At 46.7% G+C, this 19,111-nt stretch overlaps 1 protein-coding gene across 2 annotated transcripts in view; it reads left to right on the forward strand.

Annotated features, from left to right (window-relative positions):
- Window positions 1-4,102: 4,102 nt before the first annotated feature.
- Fsd2 (fibronectin type III and SPRY domain containing 2) overlaps window positions 4,103-19,111 on the forward strand; it is a 34,833-nt gene continuing 19,824 nt past the window's right edge. The window contains exons 1-6 of one of the 2 annotated variants that reach the window (XM_028873795.2): window positions 4,103-4,293; window positions 9,755-10,426; window positions 10,821-10,916; window positions 15,510-15,740; window positions 16,839-16,861; window positions 18,744-18,865. In XM_028873795.2, coding sequence (XP_028729628.1) covers window positions 9,797-10,426; window positions 10,821-10,916; window positions 15,510-15,740; window positions 16,839-16,861; window positions 18,744-18,865 — 1,102 coding nt within the window. In that variant the 5' untranslated portion in view covers window positions 4,103-4,293; window positions 9,755-9,796. Of the gene's footprint in view, window positions 4,294-4,356; window positions 4,534-9,754; window positions 10,427-10,820; window positions 10,917-15,509; window positions 15,741-16,838; window positions 16,862-18,743; window positions 18,866-19,111 lie in introns of those variants that run through there. The other variant, XM_028873794.2, reaches the window with a different exon arrangement.

A 19,111-nucleotide genomic window follows, 5' to 3' on the forward strand; every position in this document is an offset into this window, starting at 1 on the left:
CAAGCTCAGATTCTCGGACCTTGAGTAAGGCCTTACTAGGGAGCTTCTGTGGGCCCCCACAGTACACCACCATGCTCGGCAAAGATTTTATCTTTAATCATGGGGGGCGGAGGGGGGGATAGGACAAAATTGTTACTGAGTACAGGTCCCAGAAGAGGGCGTCAAATCCCCTAGAACCAGATAAGATTTTGTTTATTTGTTTGTTTGTTTTTCGAGACAGGGTTTCTCTGTGTAGTTTTGGTGCCTGTCCTAGATCTCGCTCTGTAGACCAAGCTGGCCTCGAACTCACAGAGATCCGCCTGGCTCTGCCTCCTGCAAGCCGGATAAGTTTATGCAGCTGTGAACTGTGCACTGCCCGCCTAATGTAGGAACTTCAGGTCTTCTCTAAAAGCAGTTAAGTGCTCTTAGTCTCTGAGCCATCTCTCCAGGCCCCATCTTATTTCTCTACATTAAAACGACAATTTCCCTTATCAGGACCCTATTAAGTATGTGGCTTCTGCCACAAACATACTGGTAAGATCACATTTTTGTTTGAACTCAGCAGTTATTGAGAGCTTCCAGGTGTTAAGAACTGAGTCGCAGACATATTTTTTTTTTTTTTTGCCAAGTTTGCAAAGCTTTTACTGAGCCTCCACTGTGTTGTTGGTATATTGAGGAGGTGGGCAAGGGGGAAATACCTTGATATTTATAACAAGCCTGAAAAATGTGCTTTTGCTAAAAAGCGTTTCCTAACATGGGCCATCCAAGACCCCTAAAGATGCCTGATCCTAAACCTACAGTCACCTTAGATTCCAAGAACAGACCCATAAACACCTATATTATACAAGCAACAATAATCCTTAAAGAGTAGATCACATGGCTAGGTGGTGGTGGCGGCGGCGGCGGCGGCGGCGGCGGCGGCGGCGGCGGCGGCGCACACCTTTAATCCCAGCACTCGGGAGGCAGAGGCAGGTGGATCTCTGTGAGTTCGAGGCCAGCCTGGTCTACAGAGCGAGGTCTAGGACAGGCTCCAAAGCTACACAGAGAAACTCTATCCTGAAAAAAAAACAGTAGGTCACATCCCCACAAAAGAGTTAATTATCTTTGATGAAGAAGCTGCACCCTCCAGCACGAGTCATTTACTCCTTTTCATAGCACAAACTGTTGGGAAGGACCTGGGGATAAGCATCAACCAAGCCACACCTTCTCTTTTTTAAAAATGCCATTTTTTTTTCATGCGGGGAGGGTCTTTGTCCATTTGGGCTCTGTATAGAGCCTTGATGCTGGATGCCAGGTTTTGAGCTTCCTTCAGATTCAAGCTAGAATCTTCGTCCTCCTGGTTTCTGATCTGTTGCCCTTCACCACACCATCAGACCTCCTTGGTCTTCAGCTTGCTAACTTCAGAAGTCCCCATAATCATATGAGCCAATTCCTCAAAATAAATTTCTCCATTATATAAATGCCCTGCTGATTTATTTCCTTTAAAGAAGCTGGACATTAATATAGAGTGTGTGTGTGTGTGTGTGTGTGTGTGTGTGTGTGCGCGCGCGTGCGCGCGCGCTGGCATTGGAAAATATACCATGGACCTATCCACATTAAAGAAATGTAGGCATGAGGCTAAGGGCATGACCTGATGGTAAAGACATGTTTAGCATGGACCCTGGGTTCAGTCTCCCAAAACAATAGGCACCTACATCACTGTTTTTAATATTTGCAAATGTTGAGTTGACTGTATTACAATTACCTAAGGAATCACATATTGATAAAAACTAGATTAATTTCTGGTTTCTGCCCGTCTAAACAAAACTCGATGGGGCTGGATGTAGCTCAGTGGTATGACATATACTAAGTATACTTCAGGCCTTAGGTCAATCCCCAGCCCCACACCAAATCCCAAAAACATAACAGTATGAAGTGATGAAATTCTTGTACATCCTTCTTTATGGGGGCTCTTTTTTTAACTTCTTGTTTTGTTTGATCTGTTTGAGGCAGAGTCCTTCTATATAGTGCTGACTGGCCTTAAACTCCACTAATCCTCCTGCCTCAGTCTCTCAAGTGCCCAGATTACATGTGGCATGAGACACCAAGTCCAGATAACTTTTTTTCATTTTGTTTCTAATACTTTTGGATATATTGAAGTAATGGCATTTAAAACAGCCCAAACAATAAATACAAAATCTCCATATCAAATAACCACATGCAGCCGGGCGGTGGTGGCGCATGCCTTTAATCCCAGCACTCGGGAGGCAGAGCCAGGCGGATCCCTGTGAGTTCGAGGCCAGCCTGGGCTACCAAGTGAGTTCCAGGAAAAGGCGCAAAGCTACACAGAGAAACCCTGTCTCGAAAAACCAAAAAAAAAAAAAAAAAAAAAAAAATAACCACATGCAGACTTTGAAAAGAAATCATTTCCCCCTAGTCTCAAGCTGCACACATCTCAACAACTTCTATAGAGTCAGAGCAGCATTCTGGAGGCCTGGAGCTTGCTCAGCATCTTACCCTTTCACTATCAATTATATGCTTATGCGTGTCCACCACAAATAAGTGTGACAAATTTGGAACTAGAAAAACAATTAGCCAGGCGGTGGTAGCGCATGCCTTTAATCCCAGCACTCGGGGGAGGCAGAGCCAGGTGGATCTCTGTTGAGTTCCAGGCCAGCCTGGTCTATAGAACAAGATCGAGGACAGGCACCTACACAGAGAAACCCTGACTGGAAAAACAAAAAGCAAAACATACACAAAAAAAGAAAAAGAAAACAATTAGCTTTATATCTTCTTTTACCACTTAAGTATTCTGTTGCCTGCATCCTGTCCTTCCTCATCACCTAATATTACTCAAAGGAAATGGTTTAGAACCTGAGTCACGTGTCTTGGGCCTCTCAAATGAATGGAAAATAAAAAAATAAATAAATTAAATTAAAAAGACCTGAGTCGAAAAAAAAAATTCTATCTAGGATAGAGGCTACTGAGACAGACTCTCTGCACGGAGTTGTCAGGCTGGAGAGGGTAGGCCATGCCTCCTTCACCCTGTGTCCCTCCTACCCCACAGCCCCTCCACCCCATGCCCTTCCAGCCCACACCCTTCCATCCTGTGCCCCCTCCACCTGGTGCCCAGAGATGGGTCCTCAAAAGGCCCCTTCCGAGAGCTAACTGTGCTTGTTACTGTTGGAGTGATAGCTCAAGATGAGGAGAAGAGCTGTTTTGGTGGGGTGGGAAACTCACTGGAGTCACTCGGGTCTCAGGGTTTGCCAGGAGCCAAGACGGGGCCACCAGAAGAGAGAGACAGCAAGGAGTGACCTAGTTCCTGTCCCCAAAGGCCACCTACACGAAGGAGGAGCGCTCACTGGTGGTGGGACACCAGACAGCTTTGGGGAGGAAGAAAAAAGACTTTTGGGAAGAGAAGGACTGTCTGCCTGGTTGTGGGAACTTCAGGAGAGGGATCTTCACAACGAGTCTCTCTAGACGTGGGAGAGTCACAGCTGAGAATGAGACAGGCCCCACAGCTCGGTGTCAGCATCTCTTGTGACAGTCACTCACACATCAGTTACCTTCGCCACCACCCTTACATCCATCCCTCTGCTCTCAGACTGTGGGGAGGAGAGGCGCGTCGCACCCTCTCTCCTGAGACAGGCGTCCTGCTAAAGGACCAGCTACAGAAGAGAGGTGTTGACGCTTCAGTGACTAGGTTTGGCCTTTGGATAAAGCTATAGAACAGGACGCTCAATTGCTGACTTTGAAGATACCTAAGACTGTGTCACCTAAGAAGGAACAGAAGTCACGGGCTTTACTGGGTCTTCATTCGGAGATAGGGGAGCAGTTCTCACACTGCAAAGGATGATGGGGGAGAAGGCAAGTTTCCTTTGATTGCCTACGGAGCTGTTTACACAAAACACTTTGAGAAAACCCCAGGACTGTGAGGCATTTCCATTCTGTGCTGGCCATGGCAGTTCTAGCCCTCTACCTGTGGCCAGGCATCTGAGTCCTGGGTCTCCACCCCCACAATAAATGAGGTACTTCAGAGCCCAGCATGTGACCTCTCCTGGTGACGCTTGAGTGGTAGGAAGTGGCAAGGCTGCTGTGGCAGGTCTATATTTGGACTGTCACTCATGGCAGGCCTGTTGCTATTTGTGGTGGGAGCTAGCTCATATTACCATCCAGCTTTGGCACCCTGTTTCCCAGGGTCGACTAGGCAAAGCCAGCCTGCAGAGCAAGCAGAGGTCACCAGGAAGGGGAGCTGGCTGAACAGAGATCCAATTTCCAGCAGAAACCTAGGACCTCGGAGTTAAAGGACGAATTTATGGGCCTTTAAATGATCAGGCAAGTTTGGGGATTATTATATTTTGTAATGCAAACTGTATTATCTCACTGTAATAACACAGCCACTATGTTAATGGACCATCTTTCCTTTAGCTGGGAAGGGATATCACAGGACGCTACAAATGTAAACTACACCAGACAGAGGCCATGTTTTCCATGCTTTCTTGAACAGAATTCATATTGCCTGAAGGTACCAAACATGAAAAGTCTCTTAAAACTTGGGAGAAGGTGACAATGAAGGTGACAATTCTCTTTTTCTTTTTTCTTTTTTTTTTCTTTCCTTTTTTGATAATTGACCTGTGTCTTTCAGGTGTTTTAAGTGCAGGGCCATTTGCTAGAACACTTTGGGGTTCTAGACACACCTATCATTTGGCTGTGGTATTGTCTTGATAAATACTTTTAGATTTGAATGTGCCAATACATTCTGAAAGCTTTTTATTTCCATGCTTTGATTCAAACATTGTGCTTTTGCTGCTGTTTCCTGAGTGAGCGGCAGGCAGCCTGCTCTTGAGGAAAGCTCTGGGGTCTGTGCTGGGCCCGGGAAACTGGTCAGAACCACTAGCTGCCCTTCAGGAATTCTAGGAGCTATGCAGATGAACATTTATAATTATATACGGAGTGATGTCCCTCCCATGATGGCCTCACCTCTAGGGAATTATTTTCAATAGATTCTCTAATATGCCCAGGGCCCCAAGAAGGTTAAAAAAAAGGAGGGGGGAGACTTTTCCATTTAAATCATCTATGACAAATCTCACACATAAGACTTAAACAAATGTCTTCTTTTTAAAAAGATTTCTTTTCAAATATATGTATATGTGTGTGTGCACGTGGGTATGTGTCCATGAGTACAGGTCCCCATAGAGGCCAAAGGTGTCAGAGCCCGGTTGAGCTGGAGTTACAGGCAGTTGTGAGCAGCCTAGTGTGTGTCCTAAGAATCAGACTTGGATCCTTTGCAAGAGTAGCAAGCATGATAAACAGCTGAGCCAGGGCTCCAGCCCACATGCACCTTTTTAAAGCTGCTCTCTTATAGCAGAGAGATGAAGAGTCTCCTAATATGTGCAGGACAGACTAGTTTATTGCTCTTCTCCCCTAAGCCTTCATTTCATACTTGATAAAATGACAGTTTGTAGTTAGTGTTTCCCCTCCCCACATTCTGATTCCAGTAAGAAACTGAAGGAAACCTGAGAAGTACGGGAGCTGAGGGGAACTGCGTGCTGGGGTTGTCCTGCAGGATTCATGCTTCCCTTCTGAGCACGCAGACCAGATGACATTCACACCCAGAGAGCAGATGCTGATGTAAAAGGCTGTGCTCATTAGCATGTGCGTTAAAGGACGGTCGGTTGGTCTTCTTGTTGGAGTCTCCCCGTGGCTCAGTTTGGTGCTTTGAGCTCCATCTTTGAACATACACACAGAGGTGCAAGTTTTATTTTTAGAGAGCTTCTCCTCCATGCACGGGAAGCCTAAGGATCTCAGCTCTCACTGGACTGGACTGGTGGCTAGCTGTCAGCACAAGACTAGATGCAGAGGAGCCCAGACAAATCCTTATTAAACTGATCATAAAGAAAACCCTTGTCTTCCCCGAAACTCAGTTTTGACATACTGAAATCTAGATATTGAATTAGGGGTCCTCCGACCCTGGAATACGATGTCTCTGCCTAGGCCACTTGGGTGCTTTTGTGTGGGGAACGGGGATCTCATCAGGCAATGTTTCCAGCTGAATATGAGGGTACTCGGCCTTCTCCATCATCAGTTGCTCTCATGGGTCAAATGTTCCTGCAGCAGCTGACTCCACACTGCCGTGGCCTTTCACTCCCATCCCCGGTCCCCACACTCCAGGCGTCCAGGGAGGAGGCTTCTAAACTGGCCCAGGTGGGAGACGCTGCTCCAAATAATATTAATAACAAGAACAGGAACAAAAGCATTGGGTGTTTATGGACAGCTTAATTTGAGCCAAGTGATATATAGAACAGTTCACATACTTACATCATTGCACTTAAATGCCAACCTCATGAAGCCGATTGCTAATTAATCCATGAAAGTGAGGTCTAGAGAGGTGGTTTTTCACACTGTTAGGGCATCTCTAACAGACAGAATGTAAACCCAAGGTTATCTGAATCTAGAGGTCAGTGGATTTGGCGAAGGGAGAAGGGGTGTGTGTGTGTGTGTGTGTGTGTGTGTGTGTGTGTGTGTGTGTGTGTTAGCTACAGATTCTGTACCCAGAGCCAGTGTTCATATTAACTGGCCACTCACAACACTGGGTGATACCCATGAGTTCACTCTGGTTTGGGAGCTGGAGGAGGCAAGTGCCACACTATTAGTGAATGGGTAGAATGGTTGGTCTTCATGGAGGATGTGGCAGGCACTGACTGGATAGGGGAGATTGGTGGCTAAGGAACCACACAGAAGGAAGCATGGAGCTCTCAATAGGAAGACCCTCGGCGAGATGTAACTGGACAATACTGAAGGGGTGGAAGGAGCACAGAAGTCCACTAGCGAAGGTGTGTACGTCATCATTTTGAGAGTGAAACACTAGGAATGGGGGTTGCACAGGGATCCCAAGGAGCTGAGACGGGCCAGTGATGGAGCCTCCAGAATTCAAGATGGCTGACTACGCATCTCCGAGTCTGTGCCCAGCAGACACCCACTGCAAGAGCCATGGGGCCCACAGTCAGAAGGCTGGAGAGAAGATGGCGTAAGGAAAATGTCTGCCTAGAGAGTGGCACTCAGGTGTGACATTAGAGCCTTGGGGAGAAACTGTGACTTTAGTCTACGAGCCCAGGGGCTGGGCTTAAGGAGGGAGAAGAGACCTGGGGTACCAGGAGAGAAGGAAGGCAGCATCTCCGGGCAGTCGTATCCCAGCCCCAGACGGGCTGATAATCACTTGATTGTCTGGGATATCCTCAGGAGCAGGACCCTGTCTTACTCCTTGTGTCTAGCACCTGGTGGCGTCCTGTCCTCTGGAATCCACACTTTGCCAGCCCCAGGACCAGTCAGTGCTGGAGCAATGAATGAGACCCAGTACTGTGGTCAAGCCCACGGTGAGATCAGCAGGGCTGGCAAAGGATCCTAGGATCCCCCTAGACCGTAACTCTGAGAGTGAAGACTTCCTGGTCATCCTACATTGCCCTGAAAGCCAGGGCGACCAGAACCTCTGGAGTGACCTAGGGGCTTGAGAGAGCTGAGGCAGCAGCCAGGGGCCCAGGTGGGTGAAGCCAGGGTAACTCTGAAGCCCAGACTAGCTGCTGCTATTGTCCGAGATGTGACCCCTGGGGAAGGCTGTGTGCTCATCCTCTCGGGTTCCATTTCCAGATTACTGGCCCTCTTCTTCATCACCTCTCCTCCCCATGAGTCAGAGCTCACAGCAAGTATTAGCAGGGAGACCTTATTTTCATGCAGTAGGCATGCCCGATTAGCTGAGCAGATAGACATTCAGGACTGAGAAAGCAGAACTCACGGCCTCTTAGAAAAGACTGAATTGTGTGGCTGAGAATCATCCAATAAGGAGTAAATGGATCTAAGATGGATCAAGATGAGAGGGACCGAGGTGAAGTTCTCACAGCTGGGAGGCAGTTTTGGCCTTGGAAACCATCAAGGGAGAAAGGGACTTGCGTGCAGGCACTGTGCATGGCATCCTGGAGGAGCTGCTGATCCTCCAAAGATTCGTTATGTAAAAGCATGTTCTATGTTACAAGTGTCATTTGTTGATCATCTCTGATGTTTTCTTCAAAATAAAATATGCATATAGGACTTGGGACCTAATTTTTCCTTATTTTTTAATAATCACAAATCTCTAAAAGTAAGCCCATTTTTCTATTGAATCAAGTTACCAACATAATTTTTAGTTGGGTGTAAGCAGAACAGCATGCAGACATCACAAATTCTGGTAAATAATTTTAAAATAAAATGGAAATCATGTGTGTGGGGTGGGTATATGTGTGTGTTTATAGGAGCAAGTGCACATATGCACATGTGTGTGTAAGGCCAGATGTTGACATCGGGTTCCTTCACTGATTGCTTTCCCCATTATTTTTTGAGACAGAGACTGTCACTGAACCTGGAGCTCATCGATTGGGTCAGGCTAGCTGATCGATGAACTCCAGGGATTCATTCACCTGTCTCTGTCCGTCCCCACCTCCCAGGGCTGGGTTACAGAGACACATAGCTGCTCCTGGCTTTTATATGATCTGAACTCCAGTCCCCCACCCCCACCCCAACCCCGACCCCCTCCCCTCCATGCCTTTGTGACAGGCACTTGACTGACTGGGTCATCTCTCCAGCCCCAAAATGCATCTTTTAATAAAGTGAATGGGACTTTTCGTTTGTTTGTTTTAAAAAAAAAACTCATGCCCAAGTTCGAAAATTTCACATTCTAGAATGCAACAGGAATGAGTCTGTATTTTTTTTTTTATCTTGTTCATACAAACACAGAGTGACCATGCTCACCTACATAAATAGATGGGAAGGGAAGCAATTTATAACAATGCCATTCCATTCTGTCAGCTCTTTCTGAAATGTACGCTAAAATTATATAATGACCTATCATGAACATTTATTTTAAATAATGTATCAGCTGACAACTTGATTAGATCCTCTTGCAATTTTGTTGGAAGTAAAGAGCTGAAAAGCACTTACCTTGAAAAAAATTCTTTTTCTTACCCATTCATTAATGTCACTCACTCTCAGCATCGATACCGATCCTTTAGAGTCCTTTCATCTTGTCTCCTGGAGGTTTTATTAAATTCCCAAGCAATGAAGTCTTACTGTGCAATGTCACAGTCAGAATGCACAGGAAGGATATTTTTGCTTTTATAATAAAGAGGAGAAGGGCTCTTGAGAAAAAAAGAACCTCAGATGCTGGATCATTCCCAGGCGAAGCAGCTCCAAGAAAGACTAAATTCAAGCCCGAGGATCTGAAGCTGTTAACTCCTCATAGCACTGGTACGTGCGTTCCCCACGGAAAGCCTCATAAACCTGTGCCATGGTGTAAAGATCAGTACTATCAATGCCATCTTTGGAAGGAGCCTGAATGTGAACAAAAGAGAGAGAGGGAAGTAGTAACAGGAGGGAAAGAAGGTTATATTCAGGCTGGTATCATGCATACTATTATTCATAACAAATTATTCTACAGCTTGATTGCTTAAAATAACTGATACTTATCATCTTACGAGGTTTGTGAGAGCCGAGGACTGAGACAAGATTTTCAGTGTGACTCTGGTTTGGGGTGGCCCTCCCCATGCACCTTTCTGCAACAGGGTCTCCAGCTCCCTCTGCTCACTAGCCAGCCTTGGGTCACCTGTGTCTCCGTGTGTTTTTCATGATTGTTGAGTAACTGTGAGTCAGCTCCAGCCCGGACAATTTGGTGAATTTGTTTGCCATGATGTGGGCTGTGACCATAACTTCTTCAATGAAATCTGAACCCATGCTTTCTTGGGGAATGATGCTCATCTCTTCTGTGTCCTAGGACTCTGAATATTCACTGACTGAGAAGGATTGTTCTGTATCAATGGAGGAGGAAGCAGGGGAGGAGCCAGGGCTGGGCAGGTCAACGGCCTCCAAAGACTTCCACTTTTATCACATGGACCTGTATGACTCTGAAGATAGACTGCAGCTCTTCCCAGGAGAAAGCAGCAGAGTCAGGAGGGAAGTCACCCAGGCTGAACTGACCAATGAGCCAAGAGGGCCAGGGGACAGTAAGAGTCTTCAGAACGAAGTGGACGAGCTTGTCCATTTATACGGACTTGAAGATGATCACGAGTTAGGGAATGAGTTTGTTGATGAACACAGACTGGGGACTCTGGGATATCCTTCTTATGGGATGAAGAGGAGAGACCCAGCCAGGGAACAGAGAGACTGGGGGCTCAGCGGTGAGACAGATGAGGCCGAGGACCTGGGCTACGGAGGGCAAGTCCTTCCCGGCCAGTGCCAAGACCTTCGGGAAGCTTACAGGTACACACATGGCCGTGCCAGTGAAGAGTATGAATGCTATGTCATCCCAGAGGAGGAGGATGAAGAAGAGCCTGCTGACATCTTCTGTGTCACTTGCAAAACTCCAGTAAGAACTGTTGAGAAGGATTTTGAAATACACAAGGAACATGAAGTAACGCCGCTCAGCAAAGCGCTGGAAAGCGCCAAGGTAACAGGTCTCCTTCCATCTTTGTCTGGAGAGTGTATGTGTGTCTCAGGGAAGGGGGCAGGAAATGCATGCTAAATACCTCTGCAAAGATGGAATGGGGGGCTGGAGAGATGCCTCAGCAGTTAAGAGCACTGGCTCCCCTTGTAGAGGACTTGGGTTCAATTCCCAGCATCCACATGGCAACTCACAACCATCCTTAACTGTAGGCACAGGGGATCTGATGCCCTCTTCTGGACTCTGTGGTCAACACACACACACACACACACACACACACACACACACATACTCGGTGTACAGACATACATGCAGACAAACATCCATACACATATTTTTTTTTAATTTAAAGAAGTTAGAACAAACACAGCATTGATGCCTTGTTCGTCCTGTTCCCTAGGATGAAATTCACAAAAACATGTGCAAACTGGAACAGCAGATTATTGAGATGGAAAATTTTGCCAGCCACCTGGAGGAGGTGTTCATTACAGTGGAGGTAAGAACATGCTTGGTGAGTTCGTCACACATGTAGCTTCCGTCTGTGGCCAAGCAGATGGTCCTAGTGAGCTACGGAAGCTTTTTCCTTGAATGTGAGGTGTCACCTGCCCCCTCCCCTCAGATATCCATAGCCCTTCCGCCACCCCTGGGCAGCCACAGAGGTGATGGTCACTTGTCTGCATCCTCTACTCTGTCCTCTATGTCCACTAGGTGGGAGAGGCTGGTGTGTATGTATCTCCAGGCCTACTACATGGGATGTTTCAAAGCAAGTGTATTATACATGTTTATTGCACGGATAAATAAAGCAGAAATTTTAAAATCAGAGTGCCAATTGCATGGGGTTTAGATTTTTTTTTTAATTCTAACAACGATGACTCCATAGTAGCACAAGACAGATGGTGAAATGAACAGTTTTCTTCTGTCCTTGGAGTTGGTGTGGAGTGGGGTTCATGTGCATCTGTGTATACAGGTATACACGCACATGTATGTTCATGCATGTGAAGGTCAGAGGTCAAGTCTGGGTGTCTTCCTCAGCCACTCTGTACCTTATTTTTAGAGACTGGGTCTCTCACTGACATTGGAGCTCTCTAATTTGGCTAGCCTGGTTGGCCAGCAAGACCTGGAGATCGCCGTCTCGGCTGCCCTCAGTGTTGGGATTACATAGGCTCACTGCTATACCTGGCTTTTTATGTAGGTGCCGGAGACCCAAACTTAGGCCTTCATGCTTGCATGGCAAGCACTCGACCGACTGAGCCACTTCCACAAGCCCCTGTCCTTGGTGGGCTTTTTGTTTGTTTGGTTGATTTTGTCCTCTTTTTTCTTTTCCTGCACTTGGCCCCAGTCCGAGATTCCCTTGGGTACCATCTGATCCTGCATATAACCAGACATGGCAGGCTTCATGTTGTTGCCTTGCTCTCTGGAGGTTTTAGTTTTAGGTCTTCGGAGTACCATCATGTCACTGAACTCAATCAGGTGTGAACTGCCAAGTTTCCTCCCCTTTGAAGATGTTTATTGTGCACCATATTCATTGCACATTTTATGTTACATCAGGAGGTTTTCACACATGTATATAATGTGTGTTGAGCGTGTTCCCCAGCTCCACTCCCCTGGGGCTCCCCCTTAATATCCTCTGTTCCCCAGAATCTTTCATGCCACATGTACGTACATGATTTTGTGAATCTATGTAAGATTTAGGAACCACAAATGAGAGAGAATGTATATTTGTCTTCCGAGACTAGCTGAATTCATGTAATTGGATTATCTTCACCAGCTTTCATTTTCCTGCAAACAATCCCATTGTGCATATATACATTTTCTTTGCCCATCCCTTTGTTGATGGACACCTAGGTTAGTTCCATAACTTAGCTTTTCTGAAGAGCCTCAATAAACATAGATATGCAAGTGTCTGTGGCAGGCTGACTTGGACCAAATGGGAGATGTATTTTCAGTTTTTGAGGAATCTCCATACTGATTCCCAAGGCATCTGGACTAGTTTACATCCCCAACAGGGATGTATGTGGATTTTGTCCATACATTCACTGGTATTTATTTGTCAAACAGGTTTCGACTTTTCATGCAGCAACACCCCACTCCTGCTGGTTCCCATTGCTCAAACACAGACACACTTCCAGCTGTGCATGGGTTAGACACATAAGTATCTGTGCTGCCCCCTTTTAACTTAGCCATTTTGCAGGCTTTGCAAGGTTGGTAAGAACTCAGACCTCCAAGACTCGTGGCCTCATTCTGGGCCAAGTGTGTCCAGATTCTCGGTCTGTTATTAAAAAAATGAAATGAAAACCCACACAAATTGCCAAGTAGCAAGAAAATTTTACTTAAAGCAAAATGATAGAACAGATTAGAAATACACTGTTAAGATCAACAGCAGGACTAGGCATGGTGGCACACGCCTTGATCCCAGCACTCAGGAGGCAGAGGCAGGTGGATCTCTGTGAGTTCAAGATAGCCTGGTTTACATAGTGAGTTCCAGGAGAGTCAGGGCTATCTATATAGAGAGACCCTGCCTCAAAAAAATAAAAGGTTGACAACAGGACACATGAGTGAGAGTACTCACTCATTATTGTTGCGGGGTTCCCTTTATGAGGTTCAAGAAGAAGTATTTGGGGGTTCCCTTATGGGGTTCAAGAAAAGTGTATTTGGGGGGTCCCTTTATGGGGTTCAAGAAGAGGAGTTTTGTCATTAGTGGTATAATTTGAGCAATTTGCTGTTTTGAATGACAGGCTTAGATTACATGAACCTTACTCACTGCCCATATCCCTTCCCATGATACATCTGATTTTAATCAGTACACATGCCCATTTATGCATAAGCATAAGAAGGTAAACACAACATTCTCTCTTCTCTCTGAAAGTTCACTTTGAGGACACAGTTTGTCTTAATTTGCAACCAAATCCAGTCAAGGCCAGATCAGTCCATTGCCCATAGTCCTGGATTGTGTTCTAGGACGTGTTAGAATGGAAATGGGTATTATCAAGGGTTGCAAAGAGTAACTATTTCTATTTTCAAAGCATGTATATATGCAGCTGTATGCAAACAGGGGTCCTAGATGGCTAACAGGTTGCTAGGTGCATTGTTCGGAGTCTAGGCATGTGCAGAGCCCAAGACAAATGGAGTCCAAGGTTGCTAAGCTATTCCCTGTGTCTGCATTGCCTCAAAAGGGACTTCTCATCCTTTAAGGCCCCCTCTCTTCCTGTTCTGACATGGGAAGAACGTAGGTTCTTCATCCATGCACCAAGATTACTGAACTGGAAGCTGATCTTAGTTGCCCATTGGCCATACCGTCCCCTAGAGCTCCATAGAGCAAGAGCAAATCCTCTCTCCTGGCCAGCTTTAGTTAAACACTGCAAGACACACATCCTTGGCCCTCAGCCTTAAAGGGAGAGAGAGAGCTGCCCCACTATCCTGTGGATGGAGTGGGAAGGATGGAAGGCCTTCTACTTCCAAGCACAAGGTGGTAGGAGGAGGGATAAGCGTGAGATAGCCAGGGCAAACGTGTTGTGCTAGGACTAGAAGGATAGCTCAGAGGTTAAGAGCACTGTTGCTCTTCTGGAGGATCTAGGTTTGATTCCCAGGTGGCTCACAATGGCCTGTAATTCTAGTTCTGTGCGTCTAATGCCCCCTTCTGGCCTCTGTGGGCACTGCACACATGTGGTACACAGACACATATGCAGGCAAAATACCAAACTTTTCCCTTTTGAGTTCCCTGTGCTCTATTCTGTTGTCTGTCATCTGTCATACTCTCAGATCCAAGTATCTTCATCCCAGTGAGGACACCAGGGACCTTCTGTTATCGCCACTTGAGATTCATCTATTTGCTTTACCCTCTCACCATTCTGAGTGAGTCTTACGCACACAGTAGGTGCTTAGTAATAACTCTCTGCGTGACTTCTAGAAGCCTCTTCTTTGGAAATGTCCTTGTCATTGGATGAAGGTGGCAACAATAAAAAGCCGCCGAGTTTCACGTGCTTCCAGTGTGAGAAGTGAATACCAGAAATCTACCTGCTCTCCTCAACATTTCCCAGCCTCTCTGCTCTCGGTTTAAATACTATAGGTATCAGCCAGATGTGGTGGTGCATGCCTGTAATCCCAGCACTTGCAAAGCTGAGGCAAAAACATTGCTGTGAATTCCAGGCCAGCCTGGCCTGCATAATGGGTACCAAGCCATATAGGGTCACCTAATAATAAGATGCTATGTCAAGAAAACCTACAGATATGTAAACACCACACATACCAATGTCTACATTCTTCCGCCTGCATTTCCTTATTCATCAGGCAGTGCCGTTCACCACAACCCTTTCTTTGCTTCCATATCTCTCCTCATTGGCATGAACTGAGTTGGTATACTCCTGGTGTGTATATAAGCCATGAATCAGTTGTGGGGACAGATATCGTGAGATGTGAGAACATGGGAGGGAACGGCAGGTGGACATCGCCCAGGGCAAACATTTCTGCCTTGAAATCAAAGCCTCCAGCAGCAACCTGATTAACCACTGATGAGCTCCCAGGCTGGTTGCTATGGTAATAGGAGGTCGCTGAAACAGGGAGAGGATTGCAACATACTGCCAGGAAAGATAGCAACACTTTCTGGTGAGGGTGTTCGGGGCTGGGGAGCACACATCTCAGTTGGTGAAGTTCAAGGACCTGAGTTTGACCCTGAGAACCCACAAAGAAAATTTGGGTGTGGCGACACATGCTTGTCATCCCAGTGCTGGGAGGCAGAGAGAGGAGGATCTCTGGAGCTTGGTGGCCAGCCAGCCTAACCTAGTGAGCACACTCCCTGCCAGTGAGAGACTCTGTGGATGACACTTGAGGTTGTCCTCCAGCTTCCATATGCACAAACATGTATGTATGCATTCATGTTCATATGCATTAACTAATTAAATAATTCCTGGGGATCTGAGAAGGAGTCTCCTCTGTTTTCACTCCCCCAGCATTCACTCCGGCATTCTGTTAAAAGATGGGATTGAGTGAAGGGATGAGCAAAGCTCGGGGCAGACAGAGTTTCATGTCCCCAGTGACTCTAGCTAATGTCTCACATGCACTAAAATGATGGTTAAGGTCAACTGTCTTGCAGGAGAATTTCGGAAAACAAGAACAAACCTTTGAGTCACATTACAATGAGATCTTGGAAACCCTCGCTCAAAAGTACGAAGAAAAAATTCAAGCTCTAGGAGAGAAAAAGAAAGAGAAGCTGGAAGCTTTATATGGGCAACTGGTCAGCTGTGGAGAAAATCTTGACGCCTGTAGAGAGCTGATGGAAACCATAGAGGAGATGTGTCATGAAGAGAAGGTGGAGTTCTTAAAGGTCTGTGACGAAACAGAAAGGAAAGGAAAAAAACCATGAGGTGAAATCCCAGGTCCCGTCCAAAGTGGGCTAGCCTACCCTCTCTGCTCTCAGAGGTCTGAGCTGACTGTGATGGCCAGCATCTATCTGATGCCCACGGTGGGAGGCTGTCCCTACCTCTCCACATCACTTCATTTGTGGCCAAGCAGGCGGGGACACCCGACCCTTTTCCTCCACCACTCCCCAGGTACCTCCAAGCTTTGTCCCTCTGTCCCCTGGTCATTGATTGACTGTCCCTTGATCATGGAGGCAAGCAATGACAGTGTCCTGAGACTTTCTTGGCTGCCTCTGGTGGCTTCTCTAGGATCTCTGAGAGAGAGTTGGTTCAGGTTAAGAAGGTACCTTAAATTAATTGCCCTGTGCCAAGGTAAGTGTAACTTCATACATACGCCAAAAATATCCACTTCTTAATTATATTCAAATCATGTTAAATCTGGCCCAAATCCCATGTAGCAGAGTTATGGGAATTTCAACCTCATTTAGAGATCTTGCAAGGTCCCATGAGGCTATGGGGCAGACATGGTTTCACAGAGAAGTCTTCAGGATCTCTTAGATGCTAAGTATGACCCCCCTCATTGTCCAAGCTCATAGCTACTCCTCAAAGCCCAATCATACCTCTTTCTCACCTCCATCACGGTAAGAGACCCATGAGTAAAGGTAGAGAGCAAGCTGGCAAGAGCTGTGAGAGGAACCAATGCTCACCCTCTCGAGCCAGTGGTCCCCTGGTGCCCCTGTACCTCAAATACAGAATGTAGAAAACAACGCATTACTGATGATGATGAAAACTTGTAGACAGCCACCGTGTCTTACACCCGAGGAACCACAAAGTAAGCAATGGTGTTTCTAGGCAACGATCCCTTGCAGTCTTCATAGTCAGTGGTCCAAAGGACCCTGTGTGACCCGGGAGGGGCAGGACTGTGGAGGGAAAGGCACAAGCATGGTGGTTTTGTTGGGATGACCCTCCCCACTTTCGTAATTTCCAACTTTAAAAATTTTACACTTTATATTGTTGAGAAAAATTATTTCCTAAGTCGGTTTAATATTTTCTTTCCTTTTCAGGATGCAGTGGCTATGACTGACAGGTAATAGTTTTGTCCTGACCTGGCTTCTGTTTCCATTCCTTTCACTTCTAGACTGACTCCCCTGGGTCATCTGCTTCCCTTCTCAGCTCCGGTGACCCCATAAATAAAATAGTCCCGACTTCGGAATGGCAGTGTGGGGGCGGTAGGGCTTTTGGTGTTGAATCTTAGAATCTCTGGGCTGGAAGGGAACATGTATGGTGAGGCCCACCCAGCAAGCCTGCGCTCAGGTCCCCCTCACACACGAGAACTTTGTCTCACTGGGAGAAACTGAGGACCAGAACATGTACCCATCTCTCTTCAGTCCTTGGTCATGTTGTGGCATAAAGCATGTACATTTTAAAGTCAGACACAGCAGAGCGTGACCCCTGCTTCCACAGTGACCTTGGACAGATCCAAGTCCAAAAATCCCACCTTCCCTATTTACACACAGGGGCAGTTCTGTGAGACCTTAGTAAGATAGTGTCCGTAAAACAACATGGGAACTTAATCATGGAAGGGCCTAAATACACGCGTTTTGACAAAAATGGACCTGGACTTCAAATTCCATGTTTGCCACTTAGAAGCCTCGTGACTTCCAGGGAGCTGATGCAGGACCATCAGGAGCCTCTGGTGCAGCAACGTGAGGGCTCCTGACTGAGTGTGAGGCTCCAGAGTAGAACCCCCAAGTGCATGTGGGGATGTGGGATGATGTGGGAGCGGAGGAAATGTGGGTCTACATCCTGCCGATACGTGGATTTCCACCCATTCTTAGGCCCAACCCTTCCTCTTGCCCCTGGGAGGGATCAGACCAACATTTCTCAACCTGTAGGTTGCAATCAATCCCTTTGGCAGGGTCAAATGACCCTTTCACAGGGGTCACATAAGACCATCGGAAAACACAGATTATTTCCATCACAGTTCAAAACAGTAGCAAAACTACAGTTATGAAGTAGCAACCAAAAATGATTTTATGGTTGGGGGTCACCACAACATGAGGAACTGTACTAAAGGATCACAGCATTAGGAAGGTTGAGAACCTCTAGGTTAGACATTAATGGATGGCTTGGATAGGAAGTGTTCTCTAAAAGGCTCATGGGTTGAAGGCTTTGTTCTCAAAGAAATTATGTTCAAGAAGTGGGGTCCTGGGGAGATGATTGGATCAGTAGAGCTCTGATCTCATGAATGAGGGTCCTCGGATGGGTTCGTAATTCTATGGTACAGTTGGGAGGTGGTGGAGTTGAGGAGTTGGAGCCTAGTTGAAGGAAGTGGATTACTAGAGGTTTGAAAGGTAGATCTAGTCCCCCTTCTCGCCTCTCTCCACTTCCTGGCTGCCCAAGATAAGCAGCTTTCCTCCTTTTTGCCCCCACCCTCCTCCACCACCACCGTGCTTCCACCGAAGGCCTAAAGAGCAATGGAGCCAGCTGACCGTGGACTGAAACCGTGGGCCGAAGTAGAGATTCCCTCCCTTTTAGTTGCTTATCTCAGTGATTTGTCAAAGCTACAACGTTCTAGTGAGGTAACCTCCTGGCCCATCATCAAATCAGATAGCAGAATCCAGAAGCATGTGAAGAAATGCAAGTTTGGCAAAGAGGCCCTCCATTTCCTCCTAGTGACCTAGCACTAAAGACATACCCTAACAAGAAAGCCCTTGTATGAATTTGTGTTGTTTTTTAAAAACATGCATGAGTGTTTTGCCTGCATGAATGTCTGCGGACCATGTGTGTACCTGGTGTCCACAGAGGCCAGAAGAGGTTGTCACATACCTTGGAACTGGGGTTACAGAGGGTTGTGAGCTGCCATGTGGTTGCTGGCAATTGAACCTAGATCCTCTGGAAGAGCAGCCTGTGCTCTTAACTGCTGATCCCACTCCCCAGCCCCTGGCCATGTCTTTTTATACCCACAGACTGGGGAAATTCCTGAAAACCAAAACAGACGTGGAGCTCTCTGCACAGCCTGAGTTTGAAGACCAGACCTTGGATTTCTCTGATGTGGAGCAGCTGATGGACTCTATCAACACCATCCCAGGTGTGTGTGCGTGTGTGTGTGTGTGTGTGTGTGTGTGTGTGTGTGTGTGTGTGTGCTGGGGGTGGAGCGCACACTCACATGCATTCGTGTGCACGTGGAGGCCAGAGATTGACATCAAGCATCTCCCTCTATTGCTCTGCACTTCATTTTTTGAAACAGGGCCTCTCACTGAACCTGGAGCTCCCAGGTTGTCTAGGCTGTCTGGCCAGGATGCCGAAGGATTCCTGTTTCCAAGGTGGACATAGC

This window comes from Peromyscus leucopus, chromosome 1, assembly GCF_004664715.2.
Source record: "Peromyscus leucopus breed LL Stock chromosome 1, UCI_PerLeu_2.1, whole genome shotgun sequence".
NCBI classification, from domain to species: domain Eukaryota; kingdom Metazoa; phylum Chordata; class Mammalia; order Rodentia; family Cricetidae; genus Peromyscus; species Peromyscus leucopus.